The 26,051-nt window shown below is 39.7% G+C and overlaps 1 protein-coding gene across 5 annotated transcripts in view; it reads right to left on the bottom strand.

Moving 5' to 3' along the window:
• Positions 1–26,051, bottom strand: part of GREB1L (GREB1 like retinoic acid receptor coactivator) — a 132,151-nt gene that overhangs the window by 17,975 nt on the left and 88,125 nt on the right. For all 5 annotated transcript variants that reach the window (XM_030969324.1, XM_030969348.1, XM_030969341.1 and 2 more), the window contains 14 exons: positions 24,818–24,955; positions 24,363–24,482; positions 22,458–22,595; positions 20,495–20,680; positions 14,599–14,925; positions 13,636–13,764; positions 12,905–13,039; positions 10,817–11,014; positions 9,780–9,960; positions 8,172–8,364; positions 6,602–6,735; positions 4,200–4,539; positions 1,169–1,284; positions 569–813 (listed from right to left, as the gene is read on the bottom strand). In XM_030969324.1, coding sequence (XP_030825184.1) covers positions 569–813; positions 1,169–1,284; positions 4,200–4,539; positions 6,602–6,735; positions 8,172–8,364; positions 9,780–9,960; positions 10,817–11,014; positions 12,905–13,039; positions 13,636–13,764; positions 14,599–14,925; positions 20,495–20,680; positions 22,458–22,595; positions 24,363–24,482; positions 24,818–24,955 — 2,580 coding nt within the window. The remainder of the gene's footprint in view (positions 1–568; positions 814–1,168; positions 1,285–4,199; positions 4,540–6,601; positions 6,736–8,171; positions 8,365–9,779; positions 9,961–10,816; positions 11,015–12,904; positions 13,040–13,635; positions 13,765–14,598; positions 14,926–20,494; positions 20,681–22,457; positions 22,596–24,362; positions 24,483–24,817; positions 24,956–26,051) is intronic.

The following is a 26,051-nucleotide window of genomic DNA, read 5'->3' as shown; positions in this document are numbered from 1 at the left end:
GTGCATAGCAAAGACCCAGTTCAGCTGTCCTAATACCTCAGACTCATAGGGAAATAAAGGGAAGGAACCAGAAGTGTCTGCAGAAGGCAAAGAAGGGAAGGCTTGGTGGGAGGTGATGCCTGAAAAGGTAGGACAAAACCCAACCATTCTGTTGGTCTTGGCAAGGAGGCAGATATCCATCCTCACCCACAGGTATTTCCAGAGTTCAGAGCATTTTTCTATTCCTAGAATTTTATACTAGCCCTTTTTGCTCTGATTTTTAAGATCTTTTCAGGATCCACTGAACAAAGCTAGCAACACATGTGAAATGAAAGTTTAAAAATCAAAATCACAAGGGACACTAAGCTATGGCACAGCATCCCTTCCATGGAAACACAGTCTCCTTTTAGCAGTAGACAGGAAAATTGCTCGCTGTGTGAAGAATCTGCAACTAACATTTCATTGTCTAGCCTGCAGCTGAATCCAGCTAAGCAACCCACATTTGAGAAAACATCTCACTGTTTGCATCTAAATTCCAGTGACTCAGGAATAAAGACTTGTTTTCCAGACCAACAGCAGGATAACTGACCTGAGGTTCCAGTGACAGCACTGCTGTTGCTCTGGGGCCGGTCCAAGTCTATCAGCAGCTCATCAGAGTCATTCTCGCTGCCATTTGCCTTCTCCTGCTCCTTCTCACTGAGGTCAAGAGCTACAATAGGCCCTCGAATTGCCTCCTTGGAGACGTAGCAGCATGCCAGGCCCACCTCTTGCTCTAACGCAGTACGAGTTAAGTAGCTGGAGTCAATTAGTCGAAGGTCACAGTATTTCAACGACCTAGGAAAGCCAACTCAAATGAAAAAAGAAGTTTTGTTTTCTCTGACTTTGAAGAACACTCCCTGTCTTTAACCAGTTACTAAAAATTCATTAACAGTTTTATTAGCCCATACATATAAAATTATTTTTAAATATTCAGCAGATAGGTTGTGCTCCTTTGTACTTCGCACAGACACTTACTGACCCACACATGACTTTTCACCTTTTCACAAACTGCACTTTCCAAACCTTTAAACAGTTCTAACTGAAGTCTGCAAAAATACACTTCTTTTGTGAAAAGACAGCTAGATAGAATCAAACCCAACTTATCTAAACATGTTAGAAAGCAACCACATTGAAAGAGTAATAACAGCACCTGGGGAAAGTCTCTCCCAGAGGGTCTTTGCCAGTGAGAATAACAATACAAGGTAGACCTTCCAGATCCTGATAGGTGCGAGGAATCCAGTCATCCTGCTCACTGCCCCTCCAAGCCTGTGAACAGAGAATATTCCAGTTACACCTAAATGACATCTTCTAAATCTTCTGCTGTTTCCTTTTTTCACCAGTTCCTGCTTTTGCTTTGTATACAGGGCTTCCTTACTCAATGGCCAACAGGAAGGAGACCTTGGGTGCAGGCATGCATTTGTTTTCTGGTAGCCAACTGTTAGCCAAGCATTAAATGCAAAGAAAAACGGGTGCATAGCATATGTTATTCAGTGCTGGAAATATTCACCAGGTGTGGCATTAGTGTGGGCTGTCAGAGAAAAAAGCCATTGATGCATTCAGTTTGCACAGATAAAAGATATTAATGTAAAGCTAAAGTAAGACTTTGAAGTGGAGTATGAAAATGAGCTAATGAACCTTGTTTAATTATTTTATACAAGGAAAGATTACATGACAGAAACACATTTCACCTTTCCCTGGAGGTAATCTCCCCGCAAAAGAACTTCTTACCCACAGTCTATCAAGGCCTGAGACCACAAAACTGCACCATTTTCCCTTAGCACTGGAAAGGTTGGTAGCATCAGTCTCATGTCCTTACACCCTTCAATTCCCCTGGTTCAGCAGAGCTAACTGAAAAAATTTATTTCTCCAATTAACTAGCAGTATCTAATAACTTGGGAGAGCGGCCTTGGCAGCAGAGAGAGAATTTCTGTCTCCACAGGGTTAGTCCAGCTGTGTGTTCCTCTGCCTCTCCACAGACCAAAGTTTCTGTGAAAGTGCGTGACTAGAAAGTGAAACTGGGGAAGACAATTTTTCTTTTGATTTTCCTTGATTTTCTTTTTGCTAGCATAAGGACCTAAAAATAATGAGTGCCTGGGGCTTTGACATGTAAACTTGCATCCAGAAGATATATTTCTTGACATCTTCCTCAGGAAGGTCAGAGAGGTGCAACCCTCAGGGCACGTCACTTCTGAATGTCTCCCAAACAGTTTCATTCTTGTTACACTTAGGGCATGCCATGACAGCATCCTGGTCAGTGAAATAGTTATTTAAATTGTCTTCCATCTCTTGTTTTATTTGGTGGCTCTGACTCCCTGATGGAGAGGAATGACCTGTCTGGCTGGTCTGGCTGACCAGCAGGCTTGTCTGACAGAACAATGCAGCCACCAGCACTGCAGAGACAGCTGCCCACCCTCCCTGCCCTGCTGTAGCATCACACACCCTGCTAATGCCATCTGAAAGAGAGGCTAAGTTAAGTCACACTTTTCAGCTGGGTTCACTAACACCTATAAAGTTTCCCTCCCTGTCTCTGAAAATGGTCATGATGAGGTCTCATCCTTCCTGCAACCAGGAGGATTTATTGGTGGGACCACATTTTGAGCCTCAGCACTCAGTAGCCTCATATGGCTCCCTCCCCATGCACACATCAAAAAAGGGCTGGGATGCTCGTAGTGAAAGCTCTCCACTGGCTCTCGTCCTATCGTTTCAGTACTCCACCTAATGTCAGAACAAATGCCCAGCAGCATAGACACTAGATCAAATTCGTCTGCAGTAACCTAGGCTGATGAATTTTATAATGGGAATCAGCTCCCCAAACATATGCTCACACCATGTCAGAAATCTTGTGTTATCCCAGGCACCAGATGTGCAGGTATGGTAGCACAGCACCGGGCTCACAGGTGACCTTTATTATTCTGAAATGCTACAGGGACACCCCACCTAAAAAGATACTAAAGGCTTATATTTGGGCAACTGAATTCCTCTCCTCAACTCCCTTCATATGCATGGTTCAGATTTGAGGGCTTTTCTTCTAGTAAACAAAAAGAAAAGAAACAAATCCAGAATCCTACAGCTCTGTTTAGTCCAAAAACGCAGCTTATGTTTTGGAGAGAGGAATAAGAAGAATTATTTAGAAGGTTTTTCACTCTCTACCTGATAAAATTCCTGTATTCCAGACCAATGTCTACGTGGATATCCACCTGCAACAGCTCCACAGTCAAGGCGTCATAGGCTGCTTCAGCACTGTGTAAGGGCTGCAACTCACTACGGCAAAGCACTATTAAGAAGCCCTCATAGGATTCAACATAGAATTATTTAAGAGTGAGATTCATGCCTGTGCAAAAAAACCCACCAGCACAGAGCAGTTCATCTCACATGTCATTGTCTTATTTATGACTACTTTCTTCCCTCTCCTGCTGCACATAAAGTTGAGAAGCAGGAGTCATAGCTTCTTTAAAGGACATTTTATCTGCTTTTGGCTGTAGGCAAGCTCTCCGTGGTTTTGAACACACTGTATAACTCACAGTAGAAGCAGAAAACTAAGGTCTCTGTGAGCAAAGATCAGGACAGATAACCAGTACTACTTTCAGGCTGATAGCTAAGGCAGGCAACCCATTGCCCCTTTGTTTAATGTAGTGAGGTCAATACATGAAGTGGGTTTGGCTACTTGAACCATGCTCTTGTAAATCCATGCAAAATTTTAGGCAGGTGCAGATATGCTAGGCATATATGCATGTAGCCTCTTCAGGCTTTCAGCATGCAGGGGGCTGAGGAAAGAAATCTGTGACAAACAGTATACTTTACCAGTTATCAGAAGGGCAGAAGATGGATGAACAGAGCAGACAACAGATACACTAGACAGACAGATAAGTTGGTGGAAATAATTAGTTTGCCTACAGAGATCTGAGCTCTGCTTTTAGAGATGAACACTATCTGACGCATGCTGTTATTCAACTTTAAGAAGTGCTGGTGTTCGACTTCATGGACCAGTAACAATTCAGGTTTGCTCCAAGTCTCTCTACCTTTTAAGCTCAAAGTACAGAAATACATTCACAGTAACAGACATAGAACACCTGCTCTTTCCCTATAGAATAATTCACCTATAAACACGTGGGAATAACCACAAAACAGTTACAACAGCCAGATGACTACAGTGAGCACACAAACATTCAGCTTCTGCTGACCTTGAGCCGTGTGACGAAGTGTTTGGCCACAGTGAGCTCCGAAGCAGGGTTCCCCAGGAGGATCTCAAAGCGATACTGCAGCCCCAGCTTGTCCCTGACTTCCTGCAGCCTCTCCTTGGCCAGCATGGCCAGCTGCACCGACGGCACCCGAATGACCAGCATGTGGCCGCAGCCGTTCTTGTCCTTTCCCGGACTTGTGATGAGGTCGTCCATGATGCTGAGTGTTTCAGGTGTGCTGTGGTCCCTCAGAGAGGCCATGGTGGTCAGGGCCATCAGAGCTTGGGAATACTGCTGGATGAGCAGGTAGCAGCGGATCACCATGCTGTGCAGCCGCGGGTACCTTGGGGGAGACACGGTTCTGCATAAGCACGTGCAAAATCACAGCACTGTCTGAAAATCAGCCAAAATGCAGGACTGCATAGCGAAGAAGTGACTATTTTTTCCAGTCGCTCTCAAAGAATGAAGTCTTTCCATTTTCATAGACAAAAATTTCGAACAAAAATTCTCTGCATTTGGCCCAAGTCCTGAGCTCAAGTAACGGGAATTATAAACTTCTGTTACCCTCATCTAGTCCAAAATTTCAGCTAAAGATCTTTGGCTTGATGGAGATAAGGAACACCTCGGATCCAATTTATTCCCAGAACACATGCTTATAATTGCTTTGCTTTCCTTTTTCAAGGAAAAGGAAAGCTTTTTCTTCTACAAACTTGAGGACCATCGTGGCTTCGAGTGGTTTGTGGGAGAAGTACTTCATAATTTCACAACTCTCAATCTCTCATCAGAAAATTGGATGTACCAATAGGAATTACTGGCTCTGAGCCAAATCTGAACTCCCATTTTGCCTTTTAACTTACATAGCCAACATCTTTGCTTTCATTACAGCTACATGCAGGGACAACAAATATGAAGTAAAATTTTAAGAGAAATAAAATTAAAACCTACTCAAGCAAAAAAACTCCACTCAATTTCCAGACATTTCCCATGAGCTCACCTGCCACCATAATACAGAAAAACACTACACTATTACGCCTTGAGTTCTGGTTTTGTGTCACAATAGTCCTAATAACTAAAACAACTGGAAGTTTCAAATTTCTCTGATCTCTTTCTTGAGTAATCTAATAGACAATATGATATCCATTTAAAGAAAGTTTTGGGCTTGTGTTTAGCCAGTAGATATAGTAGTTTGTTCTGGATACCATAAGCTAGTCATTAAACCAGTTAGTTTTTAAAACACTTTTTACTCTTCCTGCCATAAAAGTATTCACTGCACTTCTGCTACTAAAACAAATGCAGCCTTTCTTATAATACAAAAATGTCTGCAATATTTTCAGTTTGTAAGGATGAATGGCTCATCCATCCAGACAGAACAGCCCAGTTTCTTGAAAACAGAGCCTAGATTGATAAACTGCCACACAAAAACATATCCTGGCTCCAAGGTTGAGAGGTTCACCTGCCATCAATTTCTAGTATTATCCTAATCTCGTATGATTATTTGCACATAAATAAATCCTCCTTCATCCTTTTTTCCACCCACACATGAACAGAAAGAGAGTGATTGTGACCACTATCTCTTCTATTGGATTTGACCAGAAAGAAGAGGAGAAACCTAAGGAACTGACTTAATTATTATTGCCTATTTGTAGATAATAACAATATTAAGTATTAATGATGTAGTTATTTATTAATGTTGCTAATTTAACACATTTTATATTGACTTTTACTTAATAAATACAGATGCATTTACAGCTATTATACTGACCTAATTAAAACAGAAAACACAGTACTGAACACAGAACAATCCTGTTTTAGCAAATATGAAAACATGAGACCTATTATTTGAAATGCTATAAGGGATCTGTCCTGCTGATACACACAGCAGATTAACTCCACAGTGCTGGAAATGACAGTATTCCCCTCACTCCTGAAATGGGCACATTGAATTGTATCTTGGATATGTGCCATGAAAGTAGCTTTTTCAGGCAGCTGCAGGGTACTAACAGGCCCTGAGCTGCAGGAACCAAAACCATGGCCAACTACTGAAATAACAAAAATTGTTTTTGAAGCACCCTCACCACCAACGAGAGAGACACCAGAAGTGGCGAGGCATGAAACCTGTGCTACCTTCTGAGCTCAGTGAGGGCTGAGCCAAAAGAAGAGAGAAGCACAGCTGAATTCAGCTTGCTGCTGAATGGGCCTGATCTCTTCTATAAACAAATGAAGGACATCCACTCCCTTCTTCAACTGCACTAAACTTGTTACAAAAATAAAATTGCACATACTTCATGTTTTCCAAGATCAACATCAAAGGTCATCATGTCTTCTGCCCCGTAATGGGGCTCATAAAGATGTATCTTCAAGATCCCAACCTGGGCAGAATCCCAAGTTTCCATGTTATTATTTACCTTTCTAAAAGCGTGTTGACCATTTTTTCAAAGGTTTCATCACATCTCAAAAGGGGACTTGTGACTCCCCACTGGAGGGATTTGCTGTATTCATTCAAACCAAAGTACAGCTTTTCTTCATTTGCTGCATCATCCTGTTTCATACACAAACAGCAAAAATATAAGGTATTCTAGAACAAATTTTTATTTATTTTATTTCTAGAACATATATTTTATTTATGTCATTTTAAAAAATAAGTGAAAAGCACTTTCCCAACCAAAGAATCCTTTCTTTTTATCCATTCTCCCTAAGTGATGCTATTCATTTGTTTCAACAAATACAATAAAATGTAAATTGTTTTTTTACTTAACCTATTATTTGCCTACAGCTAGGAAAGACATGTGTAGGTCCTTGCAAATTTTTCAGTATTATCTACTACCTGTGACTGCAGGAGGTTTCTAGAATCTTGCTAATTATTTTCTGACTCCCTATCTCTGGCTTTAAATCTACTGACAACTGTCATCTCATTTCTGTTTAGAGTAGAACCTGAAAAGAGCAGGATTAATAATTTCCAAAGTTGTTCTTGATTGTCAGAGTCTACATGCTCTTCTAATGGAAACCACAAATTTTTTTGTTGGAATGTAAATCTGCATTCAGCTATCAGAAAGACAGAATATTTGTGTTTCAAATTTCATGAGCCTTTGATGGAAGCACAGCGTGTTCCCCAGTGCATTTATATCAGCAGTAATCTCTAGGAATGTAATTGACCACCTACAGTCTCCCCCGTTTTTTGTGGGTTATTTTTTTAATCAGAAAACAGATAGTTGTTAATTTTTTTACTTTTGGGAAACAAAAAAATTGTCTAGACCATTTTAGAAGGTCAACACATGGTTTATATTAACAATCAACCAAAAAGCAAACTTAGAATATTCATTCATTCTGTCATTTTACATTAACTATTTTTTACAGCTCCCATTTTAAGACACTTTGCAGAAATAAATGGTCCACTCAGCACTGTAAAGTCAAATCTGATATAAATACACCAAACAAGTAATAGGAGAAAATGCTATTTTTAGCAGGTTTATCCAAAACATCCTCAGAATCAGCTGGCTGAAATGATGGAAAAAGTTAATAGTGCAGAATATCCAACAGGATTTTTCCTCTGCACAATGACAGCACCCACTACACCAAAACTTGTTACCCTAGCACACAACTTTAATTAGGACTGGGAATGTAATGAACAGACTTGACGGGCTATGTGATATATAACTTACAGTCAAAAGTCAGACTGCTTGAAAAGGGAAAGCCAGCTCTGGAGCTTCATGGCATGTCTACATAGCTTTGTCTGACCAGAGCACAGAAAGTGGATTCTCATCTTGCATGACTGGATAAAGAAAATTCTCTAATTCCTGGTCCTAAATATCAGGTGCTACCTCTACCATCAGTATCTCAGGGCTGTCCATCTGGAATCTGAGAGAATAAACTCCAGCAAAGAAAGAGCTCCCCTCCCAAAACACACATTTTCAAGACTCTGCTAGGCATGAATTCCACATTAAAATTCACAGTTAAAATTAGCAGTTAAACACTTACCACAGTGTCAGATTGTATCCAATGTACCTCATTGCTAGAGCTGATCCTGGACTGCTGTGTTTGCAGGGCATAAGGGAAAGAGCTGACCTGAAGAACAAGGAGGTTGAACGCTTCAAGCACCTCCCGGCAATTAATTACTCTATCAGCCAGACCATGATTAGGCTCACCATGTGACAGGGAACTTGAAATGGCACTGCAGAAATAAGAATGCAAAGAATTGCTTTACAGACATCCTGAAATTCAATGGATTACTCTCTTCCTACAGAAAAATCTCTAAATTAACATGACACAGAGAACCATGGGTTTTTTTTCCAAAAATCTCTTTGAAAAGGTAAAAGACTTCAAAAAATGTTTGACTGTTCTCTGTGGGTAAACTCAGGAAAACAAGGGAAAACAGCAAACACCTAAATAAAGGATCAAAATCTGTTGACAGTGTGAAGGTGGATTAGTGTGACAATTTAAAAAAGCATCACACAGAGGAAACCAAAAAGAAGCCAAAGCTGATTAAACCCCCCTCATTAAGAAACACTGTTCCATGAGCTGTGGGGATAGGAGATAGCAGCAATTTTATGTAATCCAGTGGCATTTCCAGTCTGAAATAACAAATTTCTAAAAGGCTGGGGAGCCTGAGAGTCTACTGATGTTCTGAGCTCCTGAAATTGCCTTTACTTCCATTATTTATTCAGAAATTCCGAATTCAAAGTATAGCTAAGACAGTAAAAAAAAAGTGAATGGGAAGACCAGGTAGGAATAATGTTCCTTTTGTCTGTTTTCAGCTGTCCTTCAAGGAGAGTATTTTGCTTATTATAGAACCATAGAATGGCTTGAGTTGAAAGGGACCTTAAAGACCATCTAGTTCCAACCCCTCTACCATGGGAAGGGACATCTTTCCCTATTTCTAATATTGAAAATAATCCCACAATCTTATATATCATGTTTAAAGCACATTATTCTCCTTAGTTTACTCATGGAACAAGAACAGAATAATCAGCTTTACTTAATTCTTCTTTCAATATGGAGTTGTGATTTGGTGTGAATAAATGTTTTTGCATGTGTGTACATGTTGTGTTTAGACCTAAAGCCAAATTCAATACAGCTGTTTCTTTAAATCCTTTTCTTACAGAAGCTATGGCATCTTTCTTACGATTCAAACTTAAATGTCTGTAAGTTTTCTCATATCACAAACAACACTATTATCAGGGATAAAAACATTAATTAAAGCACGACCAGCTTGTGAGCATTGGATACATTTGGGTTTGAGCACAGAAAAAAAAGAGGAACAGAAAAAAAAGACAAGAAGAACAAAGAAATTTGCAAAATCCAGCATTTTCCCCTAGATTTCAGCACCATAGCACACAACCCTAAAAAGAGTCCTGTTAGGCAACCAATAAACAATCTGAAACTACTCTCACCAACCTTCAGGTAAATCAGAATTAGGCAACAAATATCATGGGCAACCAAAAGAGATTCTTTCTGATTATAAGGCACAAAATGCCTTAAAAACGCCTAGGCAAAGCAATATGTGTCTAAGATGGTAAGTCTTCTGAAAAACCTAAAGGGGAGATGCTGGGAGAGGATGGTTTGCCTTCAGCACATTGGAGCAGCTACCTTGTTAAATCCACGTGGGCATTGTCATGAACCAGCACAAAGAGCGTGTAGGGGTTCTGCTTCACCCGCCTCATGAAAACTTCAAATTTAGCTTGAATCTCATTGTCCAGCCGGACCACGTATTTCTCAGCTCTCTGATAGGCTGTCCCATTGTCTTCTAGGCCCAAGTCCACAAGCACACCTGTCAAAAAGGAGAATACAACAAAAATCTTTTCCTTTGACTACATCCAAAAATGAAAGGTCAGTGGGAAGTTGCCACTTGTCTGCCAAACCACTGATAGGCCCCAGTAGGAAGATGATTATCCAAACGTGATTTCTCTCACAATGGAGGCCAAAATATGCTCCTTGGCTTCTGGATTTCCTCCAGAAAGTGCCTGAAGACCTTTCAAAAACTTCTCACATTATCAAAAAGCGGGGGGAAAACATCAGGCCTCCACAAACATTTCCAAAGCAGCACTCAGTTGGTTACGCTCCATGATTGATCCTAGGCCAAACTTGCCTACATTAAGCTAATATACTAATATTGTTTGAGTTAGAAAAAGTCACCCTGACCTTTCCTTTGCAAATATCATTAATTTATATAAAATTGATTAGTCCTACTATCATATCATATCATATCATATCATATCATATCATATCATATCATATCATATCATATCATATCATATCATATCACATCGTATCATACATCATATCATGTCATACTTTTCATGCTCTGCTTCAATGTTTGTGTCAATACAACTAGTCTTTGTAAAGAAATATTGCTGTCATATTCATAAATTAGGCACGGTGCAATGTATATGACGTTGAATGCCAATTGAATTAAAGAAGTAAACTACTCTGAAATATGGATCAATTAGGTATTTTCCAGGGTCTTAATGATTTTGTACTTTTTTTTTTTTTTAAGTACAATAAAAGACAAACTACGAGGACAAAAGATATGCTGGAGCAGCTTACTTTTCCCCTTATACCAGTAATGATGGAATAACATCCCATACTGGTGTTTATCAGCCTGTTTGCCCTCCCCTCCCTTTTACCTGATTGTCGAATCCGCTGAAGGGTCTGCTGCACCAGGACTTCCGAACGGGGCACAATAACGATGAAGTCCACCTTGCTGAAGTGGCCCAGGTCCAGGCTCTGATTGCCACTGTCTGCTATAGCACAAACCTGGGACAAGAGCTTTCTGGCAACTGTGAGCTGTGGCTGGTAAATTTGGAAGGTATCAACATCCAAATCTAGAGCGTGTTTGTTTGAAAAAGAAAACAAAACACAGCAAGAAACATGTTTACTTTCCCACCCCCCAGCAAAACATGACCCTCCAAATAGCCTACCCTCTATTATCAGGAAAAAAACATCACTCACCAGAATACATCTCAACTCTCTGGAAAGTTTGGTCCAGATCACAAATGCCAACTTTCTTTCTTTGATAAAAATGTGGTAATATATCAGATGACCTCAAGTACAGCACTGACCATTTTTTAATATGCGCTAAGCATTTTAAGGATTTCTAACCTCAATGCCAACACAGTGAAATGCATTCTGTTAAATGAACCAACACATACATAATATGCATGCACATACCTAGATATATAAAAAGATGTGCATGTGTACATCTAATAAAAAGCAGAGAGAGAGATACAAAGCTCTAATGTTCTCCTGAAACTCAGATCTATTTAGACTTAATGAATGTCAGTATTACACTAGATGCAGAGAACTGAGAGACTGACCAGACCACTCATGTTTCCTCAAAATAAAAAGCACGTTCTGTTTCAGTATTTCCATTAGGTAAATTCTATGTCCAACAATCTGTGCTTCATTAACCACTTTTCAACTTGCAGATTACCAGATTAAATTTTATAATGGTATTACAGTGTTTTGTTTATGCCACTTTTACTACTGTGTTGGTTTTATACAGGGATGTGTTTTCGTGTGTGCATGTGCACATGATTATCTCTCGTTCAAATATGCCTTAGTGTCCATTTCAGCAGATCTGCTATGGAAGAAATGTCCCTCTCATTACCTAGGAGACTTACTCCTTTATTTTTTTTTTATTCAGGCAGTTTCTCAATAGCTTCAACCACTGTACAGCCATATGTTAAGGACAAAACTAACTCAGAACAATTGTTTGAGAAAATATGAAGATTTAAAAATAAGTACACAGTAAGAAGAAAAAAAACCTAGAATCTAAAGATCATTCTCCCTTCAAATTAATCCTCTGAGGAAGCTTGAGACTTGTACTTCTGAGGGTGCCAGAACAAAGTGCCTGGCAGCCCTTCTAGTGGGATCTCCTAGTCCATGTAGAGACAATAAACCATTTTGCTTTCATTCAGATTTAATACCAAATAGATGAATTTAAGTTAACTAATATGAACCAATAGCGTACCTTTCTTTCACAGAAAAAAGCTTTACTGGAGGTTGAATTTGCTTTGATACTGGACCTGAAAGAATCTCAGTGTTCACAACAGCTCAGTGTATCTTTTGCCAGTATCATGATATGAAAAGTATGTTTAGAACTCTGAATAGCTAAACAATTCTGAAAATTAGCAATTTTAGACAGGAAATCCTAGCTTACCTTTTGCACGTAAGAATCTTATCACATTATGCTGAATAAGATGCATCTGGGATCAACAAATTACAGATCACACTTGCCTAGCCCTTACAGCCCAAGATATCAAAACACATTCCCTAAAAGTTTAAGCCTCAGAGCTCGAGTCTCTAATGCTTATTACCAGGCAGGAGGACAGCTGAGGAGATCAGAAGGAGAACACAATTCCCCTCTGCCTTAAACTCAAGGTTACATTCCTTTTTTCTGTGCTAAAAGATGAGATGAATCCACTCTGCCAGTGCTACAAAGAAACATCTTCTCTACTCTGCCTGATGCCTAGCAGAAGATAACATGTTTTAGCTTTGAGAATATAAAAACATCAGGGAAAAAAATTGCTGAAGGTTATTACAGAGATTTTCTGTCTGAGCAACTGCTGTATTGCTACATTTAGCTGGCAGTATTAGTATTTTAAGGTTGGCACACTGACTGCAAATGTGCCCTCAGATTCTCCTGAGGTGTATGCATTTTGATGTTTAGCAAGCTACTCACTTATTTCATATCTTGCACGTAAAAAAATTACCTGGTTCTTGTGTAGAAACCATGGCAATTGCCTCCTGAGATGACACACACTCGCTAACATCTCCATTAAAAGGAATAATGACACTTTCCCCTCGCTGCTGTAGCATCTTCTCCAGCAGCTTGTCCAAATCATCACCTAGATCAGAATTAGCAACACCAAATTATCTGGAAACCATTTCAGAGAAACACCATTGAACATTACATACACCCATGTTCTCACACAGCTGGTGTCAAACCTGCACTCGGGCAAGGGACTGGGCATACAGGGAAGAGAGGGAGGGAGAATACTTTTCTATCTACTGATTTACCAACTGGATTAATTTTTTTAAAAAAAAGGAGCAACAGTAGTATAATTTCAAGTCTGTGGCTTTACAGCTACTGGTGACATCTGATGATTACAAAGAAATACACACCATAAAACAACCTCTAAAACCTTGCTAGAAGCACAAACTAGAAAACACTTGTGTACTTATGGGTGCACTACATGCCCTGCCATTACATTCAACATCTGAGACAGGGTTAAAAATGTTTTGCCAGAGGGTTATGAACTGCCACCACACAGGTGAAGGAAACAAGCACTCTTTACACACAAGGAGGAGAGAAGAAGAGAATGCCTCTCAATGGAGAGAGCAGAGCTGTATCCACGTGCATTTTAACTGCTGAACAGGAGACGCACCGACCCTACAGAAGAGACTGCTTTGAGTAGAACTTCTGTTTCTTAGAATCACTCACCTAAAGATGTATTTTTGAAATGTGATGCCAGGAAACTAACTTTCCCTGTGATGAGCTCATAACTTATCTCTTTTAAAAATTCACTGGTGGTAAGCATGCTCTCTGCAAGTGCCCGAGATTGATACTGACCTGGAGAAGAAAGGGGAGAAGGGTGAGAGCAAACCTTAATACAGTTTATTGTAAACACAACCTCCTCATCCTAGAAGTCTGGGGCACTCTGATCTTCAGTCATGGATCTCCACTGCCTTTACCCAGTAGACTGGGAGAGTAGTCTCAAGTCTACTTCATTAGTGACTGGAAAATTAGTTGATATAACTAATTTTAGCAGGTTCTTTGCAATTGCACATCATTTTGCATACTTGTATGACAAATGATACTCAAAATAAGTATTTGCACCTTAGACTAAATGGAGGATTCTGGATGAATAGGAAAAAAAGTAATTATCCCTAGTGTGGGAGAAAAAAGATTAAAAAAGTAAAAAATGGCATTATTGATTTATCTGCCTCCAAAGGAAAGATGACTACACCCATTCACACACAGACAGCACAACCAGTCATCAGTGCACAATAAAAAGGATAAAAATAATGACAAAAAGGATGAAAAGCACATTCTGTTCTAAGCAGTCTGAAGAAGACTGCCACGTAAAATCACAGTTGTTACATGAAATAAAGACAAAGCAACTATTTTGTCACTGGGTCACTTCAAGATATTCTCTAAGGCAATCACACAAACAATAAAGTCTCAGGCCTCTCAAGAAGTAGTAATGACTAGCATAAAGGTATTTTTTTATATTCTCATGAACTTCAGTACTTCAAGTCTTGCTGAAGATACAGTAAACTGTGACACTGCAGCGCAACAATACAAAGGAGAATAAAAAGAACAGAAGGGATTTAAAAACCAGATCAATAACTCAAGAAAAAGAATTTGGCATTGCCATTTGAAGCAGTCTGCAAATATACTCACCTAGAACCACTACACAGAATTCATTTCCTCTCATCTTGGATGCACAAATGGCAACTACATAATCTGGTAGCTTTTGATGATGCTTCATTTCATTGAGAGACCTCAAGGTCTCTGAGATGCCCTCTGCCAGGGAGTTCTGGGTGACAACCACGTGCACGAGATCCCGGGACACGCTGGCAATTAACCTGGCAAGCCAAGGGAGTTGACCTGGTGACACAGAGATACACTGTGCACTCATTTGCAAGGATCTCTCCCTCAGAGTGAACTCCTGCATAGCTTTCAACATGATCTGCTCAAATTCTTCCCTCAGGGGTATCTGGTCAGGACCTACAATGAAAACAAACAAATAGAAAAACAGTGTCTCATACAAAAATGTTATTGAACCAGGAATAATTGCGTGTCTGTCTTGATCTGACAAGCTCCTTCACCATATTTTTTACATTAAAAAAAAAACACTTGCTGCTCAGTGAATATCTACCCACACGGCTTATTCTTTTGTATTTTGTATCTTCCACCACCACTTTTTTTTTCTTCTCCTCCAAACAATGAGGTATTCCACCTCTCTCCTAGCTTCAGCAACTGGTGGGACAAACAAGGGAGTGGGAAAATATGTGCCTTTTGCCTGGAGAAGGATTAAGCATGAACCCATATGTTTTTGCAGCAGAAAACCAAAATGCTTATCCTTGTACCCTAATCACAGCTATGCAGCCTGACAAAGCCTTTTAAGTGCTCTTTATTTTGCTTTTTCTCATCTTGCATACTAATCAACTAAGCATGGATGCAAATAAACATGTTTAACCTCTTCCTTAGCTTAATTAAATTAATTTAGCAAATCTGCAAGCACCTAACCTAAAGAAGAATAAGCAACTTTAGATCTACATTCCCCAGACTCTGTCAACTATACTGTCAAATTGAACTGGAAAACAGGAATATAAGGCATCCTATCTTGGAATCAGTCCTCCAACTGAACTTCAATTAACATTCTGTTCAGTTAGCTTTGTCTCATTGTCAAAAATATTCAGGAATAGTTAAAAACATTCATGAACACAGAGTAAAAAGTAACCATGGCTTGTATTGCCAAGATCTCATTTCAGTGCCAAAGGAGGCAGCTTCACACTTCAGCATCTTACTTTTCTATGACTAAACGGGGGGCTTAAATATCAGAGAGATGTGAAATAGTGGGTTTGGTTTTATGTTTTCTTTCAGGCCAGGAAACAGAAAGGTTGTGTGAGAAACAGGGTGTGGGTAAATAACCCACAGCACAGAATCCGTAAAAACTGCCACCTGTTGTCATTTTTGCCTTTTTGAGAAGTAACATATGGGAAGTGACACCATCCAATTACCACAGGATAGTAAGACAACTATAAACTTGTAAGTGCAAGGCTGTTTTCATTTTTGATGCAGACTGAAAAATTCTGAAGAGTCCAATTTAACACAGCATGGGCATAATGCTCTCTTTTTGAGCTCTCTTTTGAAAATGGATTTTCTTTTTCCTTCTAAAAAAGCGTCACACATTCTAGGTCCTTGAAGACCACAAAATTAAAAAAAAAAATACATATATCAGTTGAGAAGAATGTTCCTCTGCAGAAATAAAGTAACAAATGAAAATTATGTTACCCAGTAACAGAAATTAAAGCAAGCTTTTGCTGATTGAGGGAGGCTACTTAAGAGATAGGCTCTAAACACAAGGGTCATCATCATGAATCCAAGAAGATTAAAATAATGGTACAAATGGAAAAGGAGATTCTCAGTGTGAGAATACAGAGAATTTCACTCAGATTACTTATAAGAAAGTACAGCAGTCCTTCTCCACAACTGTCCAGAAAAATAATAGAACTAATATGAGATGAGATGTAAGACAAAATGATAGATATTGATTTTGATTGTGAATAGTTTCCTTAGAAAAACATACTGATGCTAAAAGGGGATATATAGAAGCTTCTCTACAGAAATGAGCATGCAAATGATCATCTTGATTTCAAAAACAAAACTGCAAAATAAACAATATAATAAAATATTAATATCTGAGTTACATTCAGTTGGTATCTGGTCCTAAATGGTGTTCCCCAGGGCTCAGAGTTTGGGCCAGTCTGTTTAATATCAATATTGATGATATGGGCAAGGGGGTTGAGTGAGATTGGCTCAGTTGGTCAGAACACAGTGCTAATAATGCCAAGGTAGCAGATTCAAACTCCATATGGGCCATTCCCTTAAGAGTTGGACTTGATGATCCTTATGGGTCCCCTTCAACTCCCAGTATTCAGTAATTCTGTAAGACAGCACCCTCAGGCAGCTTGCAGGTGACAGGGGGCAGGAAGGCTCTGCAGAGGGATCTGGACAGGCTGGATCAATGGGCTGAGGACAATGGTTTGAGGTTCAACAAAACAAAGTGCCATGTCCTGCCCTTGGGTAACAACTCCCAGCAGTGCAACAGGCTTGGGAAGAGCGGCTGGAAAGCTGCCTGCTGGAAAAGCACCTGGGGATGTTGGTTGATGGCTGGTTCAACATGAGCCAGCACATGCCCTGGTGGCCAAGAAGGCCAATGCCTTGCTTCCACCAGAAAAAATGTGGCCAGCAGGACCAGGGCAGGATCTCCCCCCTGTACTCAGCACTGGTGAAGCCACACCTCGAGTCCTGTGTGCAGTTCAGGGCCCCTCACTACAGGAGGGATGTTGAGGCGCTGGAGCGTGTCCAGAGAAGGGCAGCAGAGCTGGTGAGCACAAGTTCTGTGGGAAATGGGAGCTGGGCTGTTTAGCCTGGAGAAAAAGGGGGCCAGGAGGACCTCACTGCTCTCTACCATTACCTGACAGGAGGCTGTAGCCAGGTGGGGATTGGTCTCTTCTCTCAGGTTACAAGTGACAGGACAGATGGAAACAGTCTCAAGTTGTGCCAGGCGAAGTTTAGATTGGACATTGGGATAAATTTCTTCACTGATAAGAGTGCTTAGGCATTGGAATAGGCTGCCCAGGGAACTGGTGTATCCAGCATCCCTGAAGGCATTCAAAAGATACATGGATGTGGCAGCTGGGGACATGGTTTAGTGGTGAACCTGGCAGTGCTGGTTAATGATTGGTCTCACTGATCTTAAAGTTTTTTTTTCAACCTAAATGATTCAATGCTGCTATAATTCTATTCCATTATTCTCTACAGTTTAAGTCAATATATTCAAATGTCATCCATTTCCGGATGACACTCATCTTCTTCAGGGTACATCCCACAGAGACTACTTCTCCAACCACTTAAGACAGGAGAATTACTGGAATAAGCTCTTGCTTTTAGTTTCTGACTATCCCTTCCACTCAAAGCAAAGCCCTGCAAGAACCTTGACTCTGGATGTGCATTTGGACATTAAAACTATGAAATACCTCAGCGTGTCACAGGATACAAAATCTAGAGTCAAAATGACTCAAATGCACCACAACAAGAAAGAAAGGAGAATGATTTCAGAATCCTAAACAGGAGGTATAACAAAGGCTTCAGAAATCTTTTTCAACCAGAACACAGACCACCTTAGCACTGCGTAGGCCGAGATGGTGTTTGTAGAAATGGCAGTGCAATAGTAAAAAGCTGATGATTGCAGATGACGGAATGTAACCCATAGTGCAAATATGGGCATTCTGATATACAAAAACAAAGCTTGAGAACACTTCACCATGAATGCTGCCAAAGACAACAAATGTGAAATCCAAATAAGTCCCGGAGGTAGACTAAAAAAAACCCCACTAAAATCAAACACACTTCTTTCTCTTTTTTTTACTTATTCTTTTATCACAGTCAGTGGAATTTATTTATAGCCATGCTACAGTTCACAATCACAGGTTTAAAGAAGGTTTAAAGCATCAGAAATGCATTTGGTTTTTTTTACTTTGTTTTGTAATATCATCACGAGCTGCTCAGCTGATTTCTGAAAACACAACAGCGTCATCCTACAATTAATGCTGTCATAATTTCACAAGAAAACTGACAGGAATTCTCAGCTATACCCGTTGTTTTTCCCAAAAAGTAGCACTTCCATAGCTAATATTCTTATCATCTGTGATCACAGTCATCTGCAAATATATTTTACACAAGTAGTGAGATCTGAAAAAAGTTAGGCAAGCCTCTCTTTCATGCTTTTGCCTGCTTTTTAATCTTTGCCTTTATCTTACTCTTTCGCAATATACTCTGGAGAAAATAAAAACACATTAGTCCTACTTTCTCAATTAAAAAAAGAGGCTTACATTAATAAATTGTTAATTAATATGTGTATTCGTCTCTTCTTGTCAAAAACTTTTGAATCTGGCCACCCCACACTCATCTCTAATCTGCTTTGATTTAACAACATGGGACAAAGGCTACATTTCGGTGCAGCTGTCACAATTCCAACAATTTTAAGTTTACAGCAATATTCAAGCCAGCAACATGTTTTGATCCCCTCCTCTACAGAATGTTTTTCCTTTTCTCCTCATTAGGCTTTTTCATCTTACAGTACTGGTCCACATCTCCACAAAAGGTCAAACAGCAAACTACTCAGCTTTGCCCAGCTAAGAACAAAAGGCAAACTAACCACCTGCTAACAAGAGAACTGCTTTATGCTGAAGTCACAGTGCTCAATGAACACAGTTCTGCTACAGAAGCTTTGCATGAAGCCTCCTCTAGTTTGCAGCAAGTATAGACTTGATGAATCCATCTAAAGTTAGACTTGCTCACGCAGCATGACTCATGGACTCACAGGTTTCAATAAATAGTTTATTTTTAACTGGAAGGGCTGTTATCAGCTGGCTACAAATTTGCAAGCTGCCTCTATCAACGCAGAATTGTGTGAAGCAGCTGGTTTTACCACACACACTCTACAACTTTCCAATAAAGATGAAAGCCTCAAATAAGATATTCAGGCCCACTGAAAGAAGGTAACAGAAAAACATCCTGTAAAAAATTAAGAAACCCCTTGTCAGTTCTAACATGGCAGCCAATGAACTAGTGAGGCAGAGAATGATAAACAAAGCTAACAGGTCACTTAGGGAGTATTACAACATGGAAAATGATTTCCTTCATGTCTCCTACAGAACTGCAGAGAAATGCAAGCACTCATGGGTGAAACCTGCATGTTTGGGGTTTGAAGCACGTTTGGCCCCCAAACTGTAAGGTTATCAGCAGTTGTGCTGCTTTTGGAACACCTGCGTATTTCATGCCATTGTGTATTACAGATGCACTGTACTCTTCACAAAAGTAACTCCACACTCCCCTGTGATAAGCGGCATCTTTTCAAATCCAAAAGTTAGGATGAGACTACTGTAGAAGTTTCCCAACACTACCCTGCATTTTTAACTTCTAAAACCTTGCTGCTATCACTGCTCCTTTTACTCTAAGGTAGGTAAAATGACTTGACCAGCAATAAGAGAAAAAAATGGCTTGCTGGTTTGCTCTCAAACTTGCAAAAAGTCAGTTTCAAAAACATTTACAAGAACGAGATATTCACTGAATCACTTGCCTTAGTCTGAATAACAAATGTGGTTTTCATGTAAACAGTGCTGTCACCAAAACAATGACAACCATCACACATCTGCCAGCATTTGTCACAAAACTGAATAAAACAGACCAAGTGTCCTTAGAAAGGGCTGTGATAACTGATGGTTTGATACCCTAAGAAAATGAGTTATCTGCATTGCAAATCCATTTCACAAAGGTGACCTGGTCAATCCCCATATGGAGAGTAGAAGCAGTATCAGCCTTTAAATTCACTTCACTTCTTCCGTTTCAGGAGCCAAGTGGCAAAGTCACACACACTAGATGGAGCCACTTGCCTCTTCCAGCCACAAAAGCAGCCAGAAAACTGGCCCTAAAAGGGACATAAAGAAGGTATGAAGAGAAAAGGACAGTCTCAAATAAAACCAAGTAGTTATGACAAATTGCTTACCTAGCTGGACAAGATACTGAACAGTTAAAAGTATCATATTCTCCACACTTAGTAGCTGACTGCTGGACAAGCCCAAGAGATCCAAATCCTTGTTTTCCAGCTGTGGAATCTTGTAGCAGTTCACCAGCAAGGGACTTACAACGATATCACCAACATTTCCATAGAAATAAGGTAAAGTGCCATAGCCTATGACAAAACAAACATAACGCCCCCAGAAATTCATAAAATTTGCCATTACATGAAATTTTGTGCAACAATACATTTCCAAACATCTTAAAGCTGTCTGGAAAAATACATTGCACCAATGACTGTTCTTGGCATTATAATAGCTTAAAAAACAAATTATAGGCCAAGGATCCTCTGCTGTGTTTTACAACAAGTGATCACATACATTTGCAAGAACTAACATTAACTGCATGATATCCAGCAGGGTAATAACTATTGTTATCCAAATACAGATGAGAATATTATCTGTTTGGGTCTTACCCTGACCTTTAAATACAGATTCTCCATAATATAGTGTACAAAGAAGAAAAATCAATGAAAGCAAAAGTACATTGATCTTAACATTATAAAAGCAGCATAAGTCATATTAGCATTGATTCAGCCACTGTGGTATTGCTGTGATTGATTTCACTTTTTTGCCACCTCCCCATTCTGTTTTCATAAACAGGTAAAATAAACATTGATAACTAAACATTCTATTCTGTAAGGTAAAGCACATGAGCACAGGCTAACTCCTCCTTTCCTTCAGAATGTTTTTCATTTCAAAAGAAGCATTTCCACAGAGATTTTGCCAAATCCATCCTTTTGGGTACATCTGGTTCTGTATTATTAATAGGACGCTCTTTCTCAGGGCCACTAATGTTTAGCCTAACTGAGGACTTAATGGCAGCTCTCCAAGAGCCTAAGGGCTGCATTCAATTTGCACTTAAGCTGATGGCTGTAGGCATCCTCATCTTTAATAAGGAAGTGTTTCTCTGAAAACCATTACAGCACCACGCCAGAGCTTTATAATCGGCTTCCAGAAAAAAACACTGAGCAAAACAAACCAGAAGCGTAACCCTATCCTTGACAGATTTACTGGTGTACATGGCCCTGTTAATTCTCCAGGAGCTGTGTGTATTAAAATTATCTGTGCAAGTCAGGACTTGGAGAACTTCTCCATTCCTTCATGTAAATGATTCCACAGACTCCATTGACAGGCATGTTCTGTTGACACTGAAGCTACTCTATACAACCATCTATACTGTATTGGACCTAAATAAAATTTAGAGTGGAAAAAAAAGCCACTCATCAAAATTTTGGCAGCACTAACTGACCCATCTATTTTAATGTATGATGCCCAAATAACTCAGGTTGAAAGGCATATTCACATTAAAATTCATACTCTTAAAGCAATGTCTTTCTAAGGGTTAACAAAGTCCTTTATACAGCTAAAGGATTTTAAAAGCCTGAAGCCTGATCTGTTATCTCAATTGCTTACAAGAACTATGGACTATAAACAACAAAAAGTTAGTATGATTTACTTCTGTTTAGTCAGTGCAAATCAATTTTCTGGTTCTCACGTAGAATTCTGGGGCTTCAAGATCTGAACTATAAATGCTGCAGGAAATATTTGCTTGGTTTTTAAGTTGTTTATACCGGAAAGGTATTTTCATTACTTGGAAATTGTTCTCTTCTTGGGTTTTACAAAAATCTTATTTGTATAAAACTTATAACTGGCCAGTGGTTCTGCATAAATTTAACCTAGTGGTGACCTGTTTGCAAATCAGGTTCTCCAGAAATCGCCTGACTCTCAGTTTTAAATATTGAGCAACTAAAGGAAACTATCTGTGACAAACCAACTTTGTATTGTACTGAATGCCAGAACCAACAAAAAAAAAACAAAAAAACCCTCTCTGTCCTGGGGAGTGTGTATTAGTACAAAATGCAGCATTTCATTCCCCAGTGTAAGACTTACCTATCAGAATCACTGGTCTGACTCCCGAGTTATTCAGCAGGTTTTCAGGAACTATTACAGTCTCCCCTGCTGGGATGGGTTGAGGCTGTAAAATTCCAGTTAACATGGATTGAGGAACTGGGACTGACAAAAGAGGCTCTATAAAATAAAGAAAAGAGAGACTTCCATTACTAAAAGGCTCATACTGTGATTTGGCCTTATGAACAAATAAGAAAAAAATTACTGCAAATCACTAACTGTAATAAAATTCAAAAGGTCTCTGCATTTCCTGCTATAGTTTTAAGTAATTTAAATGAAGAGCCTATATCCTCCTGTAGCCCCACTTCTAAAATAAAACTTTTTCTGGCCACTGTATTGTTGGTGAGAATGAGAGAGCAAAACACAAGTTTGAATATGCATCTTTAAACAAAGCCAAGTACTAAGCCAAAAGGCCACCCCCCAATACTGCCTCTCAATACAAGGGAAGAAACTGCTTCAACTTCTGACCTAGAATATATGTAGATAAGAAAAATAAAAGCAGGCCAAAATCTCCAAGTTGCCCTTTGAGAGTTGCTACAAGGATAAAAATCAGGCTTTACTCATGAAAGTAAATCTGAGAGTTGCTACAAGGATAAAAATCAGGCTTTACTCATGAGCAGCAGCAGCTTTCATAAATAAAGGAAGCCAAGTGCAAGAATTTTGTAATCTGTAATCAGGTTTCAGAGTAAGGCCTGCTTCACAAGTTTCTTAGGCTTCATTTGGTGGTTTGCAACCACTTTTTCAAACCATGTCATCAACAGAAAAACATCAAAGTCAGGACGAATGAATGCATACCTGAATGTTTCACATGGGGAAATGTTTATCCAACAGAAAAAAGTACTACTAAAGACTCACAGAAAATGGAGTACACAAGAGAGGTAGCAGATTAGTGGAGACAAACTCAACAAATAGGGGAGATTGCCTTATAGTATGTCTCTTCAGCAGGTTTCTGAAGATAGAAACTGACAAAAGCTGCAATCTGAGGTGTTCAGATAAGCAGGCCTGCATTACCATGTAACCCTTCCTCATGTGATGAGTATCTCTGAAAATAATTCCAAAATACCTTAAAATCAAGTCCTCAAGAGCAGAGTTAAAAAAGCATTGTGCACATTTCACTCCTTGGATGCTTATTCTCTCACTCTATAGAGAGAATAATAAATAACTCTTTATTCCCCTTTAGAAAATATACTAAATCTCACAACTGAAAAGTACTCAATTAGGGAATAGTTTTATTAACTCATTATGAATAATGAGGTATCTACATGGATATCAATGAGTACTTGTAATTAATTCTATTTCCTGCCATGCTATTAAACTCCTACAGCTTTTCCACACAGGACTAACATTTGGTCTCACTCTCTGCTTTTAACTGAAGATCACCTAGTGTATCACTATCAGTGTCCTTTGTTAGGCCAAAATTGTATAAAGGTGTTTTTCCCATGCAGAAACAGAGTGTACAGGTTCTGTAGCATCCCACACCACACTGAAACACAACAGTCAAGGTGAAGGCTAACGAAAAATCCTTGAAATATATTCATATATCCATACACCTGCACAATTTTAGAACAACTGAGTTACAGCTGGGGGAACCATGGATTTCTTTTAGCTTTATATTTTTTATAATATTATTTGCCTCTTCCTTTCCTCTCTCTCCCCCAGCAGTTTTACTTCCCCTCAGACGCATCTTAGATTACAGCAACCAGAACCAAGCAATCCTGTGTGCTCTTTGGGGGGCATGGTGTCCTTAAATACTCCATGGTGTGCTTAAATACTTTGACAAGATCAGTTATGTTTGCTGTGCAACACATGAGAGGTGCAGCACAGGGCTGCTGGGCTGACTGAGTTCATGTTTTAGCAAATGAAATCTCGGTGTCATTCAAGTTTTACCTGTTCTTGTCGAAGGCCGGATCGTAGGAACAGGTACTGCTAAACCAGGAGGTGGGACTGGGGACCCAGGAGACCATCCTCGGTGGCGTTTCTTTGGTGGTCCAGAACTGGACATGGATGCTGGAAGGAAAGCAAAAACTAATTCTAAACCCTGTCCTCCCAAATGACCAAATTCCAGCCCACCCTCCATTTCCCACCGGTGTTGAGAGGGTATCCCATCACAGAGCACCAGAGGCTCATACCTAGATTACATAAAACCAGACTGTGATGTGAAAAACATTGTTACCTGTGTTAAAATGTCCAGCATTATCATTAATGGTCATGCCAAAAGGCAAATGGATCTGTAAAGACTGAATGGTAGGAACAGCTACAATCAGAAGAAGAACAAAATCACAAATTTCAAGCTCACCATCCAATGCAGCTTAGAATAAAAAAATCAGAGAGGTTTTCCTTACCTTGATCTCCAGCTGCACAGCCAGGACTTGGAGATGTCGAGTGAGGCATTGGCCGAGAGACTGTAGTACTCAATGCATTATTTCTTCCTCCATTAGCGTTTCCATTAGCAACATCCGTGGCACGGAGTGAAAGAGGAGCTGAGTATAATAAAATACAGAGTGTGTGGCTTGAGACAATCTTGAAAACAAACAATTAAAATAATACAGCCACACATTGATGCAAAAGAACAGGGCAAGATGCGTGACTGAAAAAAAGCAGACTTCGGGGAAATCATGACATGTACTTGGCAGAGAAACATTCAGATTGCAAAACCAAGCCTTGAAAAGGGGTGTCCAGATTTCCAGGTGAGGAGGGATAGGTGGAAGAAAAAATGCAAAGAAAGCCCCACCAAAATACAATAAAAAATTGCACACACACACAATTATTGGGAAGTTTGTGACATATTTTCTTACACAGTGATTTTTTTAAATATACATTACTAATTCAGTTTGAAAAGATTTCTGAGCCACTTGTGTGTACCTACACAATTTTCCCCCAGTCATCCCTATGCTATGCACAGTAATTCACTACTGGGCTCTCATCTAAAGCCTTAGCAAAGGACACTGGGCAGGGGAAGTTTGCTGCAAAGTGTACATGGCCTGAGCATTACTGAGGCAAACCATGCTTAATTTTGCTACCTGGGCCTAAGGTGATTCTCCAGTCCCAGCAAGCCTGACACTCTGGCAGGACCTGCTATATCTACAACGGATGATCACCAGAAGTTACCATCACTCATCGTTCTCATTCTTTTTCAGAACACAGTTTTTGCAGAAGAAAAAAAATGGCATAAACTGCCAACACGGAGGCCAGTGGAAACTCCAGTTCCTTGCTGGTATTGGACAGCTTCACAAAGATTTAGCTCCCATGAACACATTCCAGGAGCAACACCAGGAGATGGTACAGCAGCTTGCTGATGGCAGCTGCAACTGAAGTGTTAGAGATGTGGTATGCAGCTTAAAACAATGCAACTCACCAGCTGCAGACATCCAAATAAATTCTGGTACAACTGCCAATTACAAAATATGAATAACCTCACTTGCACATTGTAAGCTCCTCATTTCTACTCGGAGTCAACAATTTTGTACAGGCAGATATGGTGGGCATGGGTCAGTTAAAGTGGTTGAAAAGCTGGGAAGAAATTTCAGTGCAAAATAAAATCACACAACTATGGAGGGGGAAAGGTATTTTGCACAA

The sequence above is a fragment of the Camarhynchus parvulus genome, chromosome 2 (genome assembly GCF_901933205.1).
Source record: "Camarhynchus parvulus chromosome 2, STF_HiC, whole genome shotgun sequence".
In the NCBI taxonomy this organism is placed as follows: Eukaryota; Metazoa; Chordata; class Aves; order Passeriformes; family Thraupidae; genus Camarhynchus; species Camarhynchus parvulus.
Note: the sequence above shows the minus strand (reverse complement) of the source record. Positions and strands in the feature narration are given on the sequence as shown.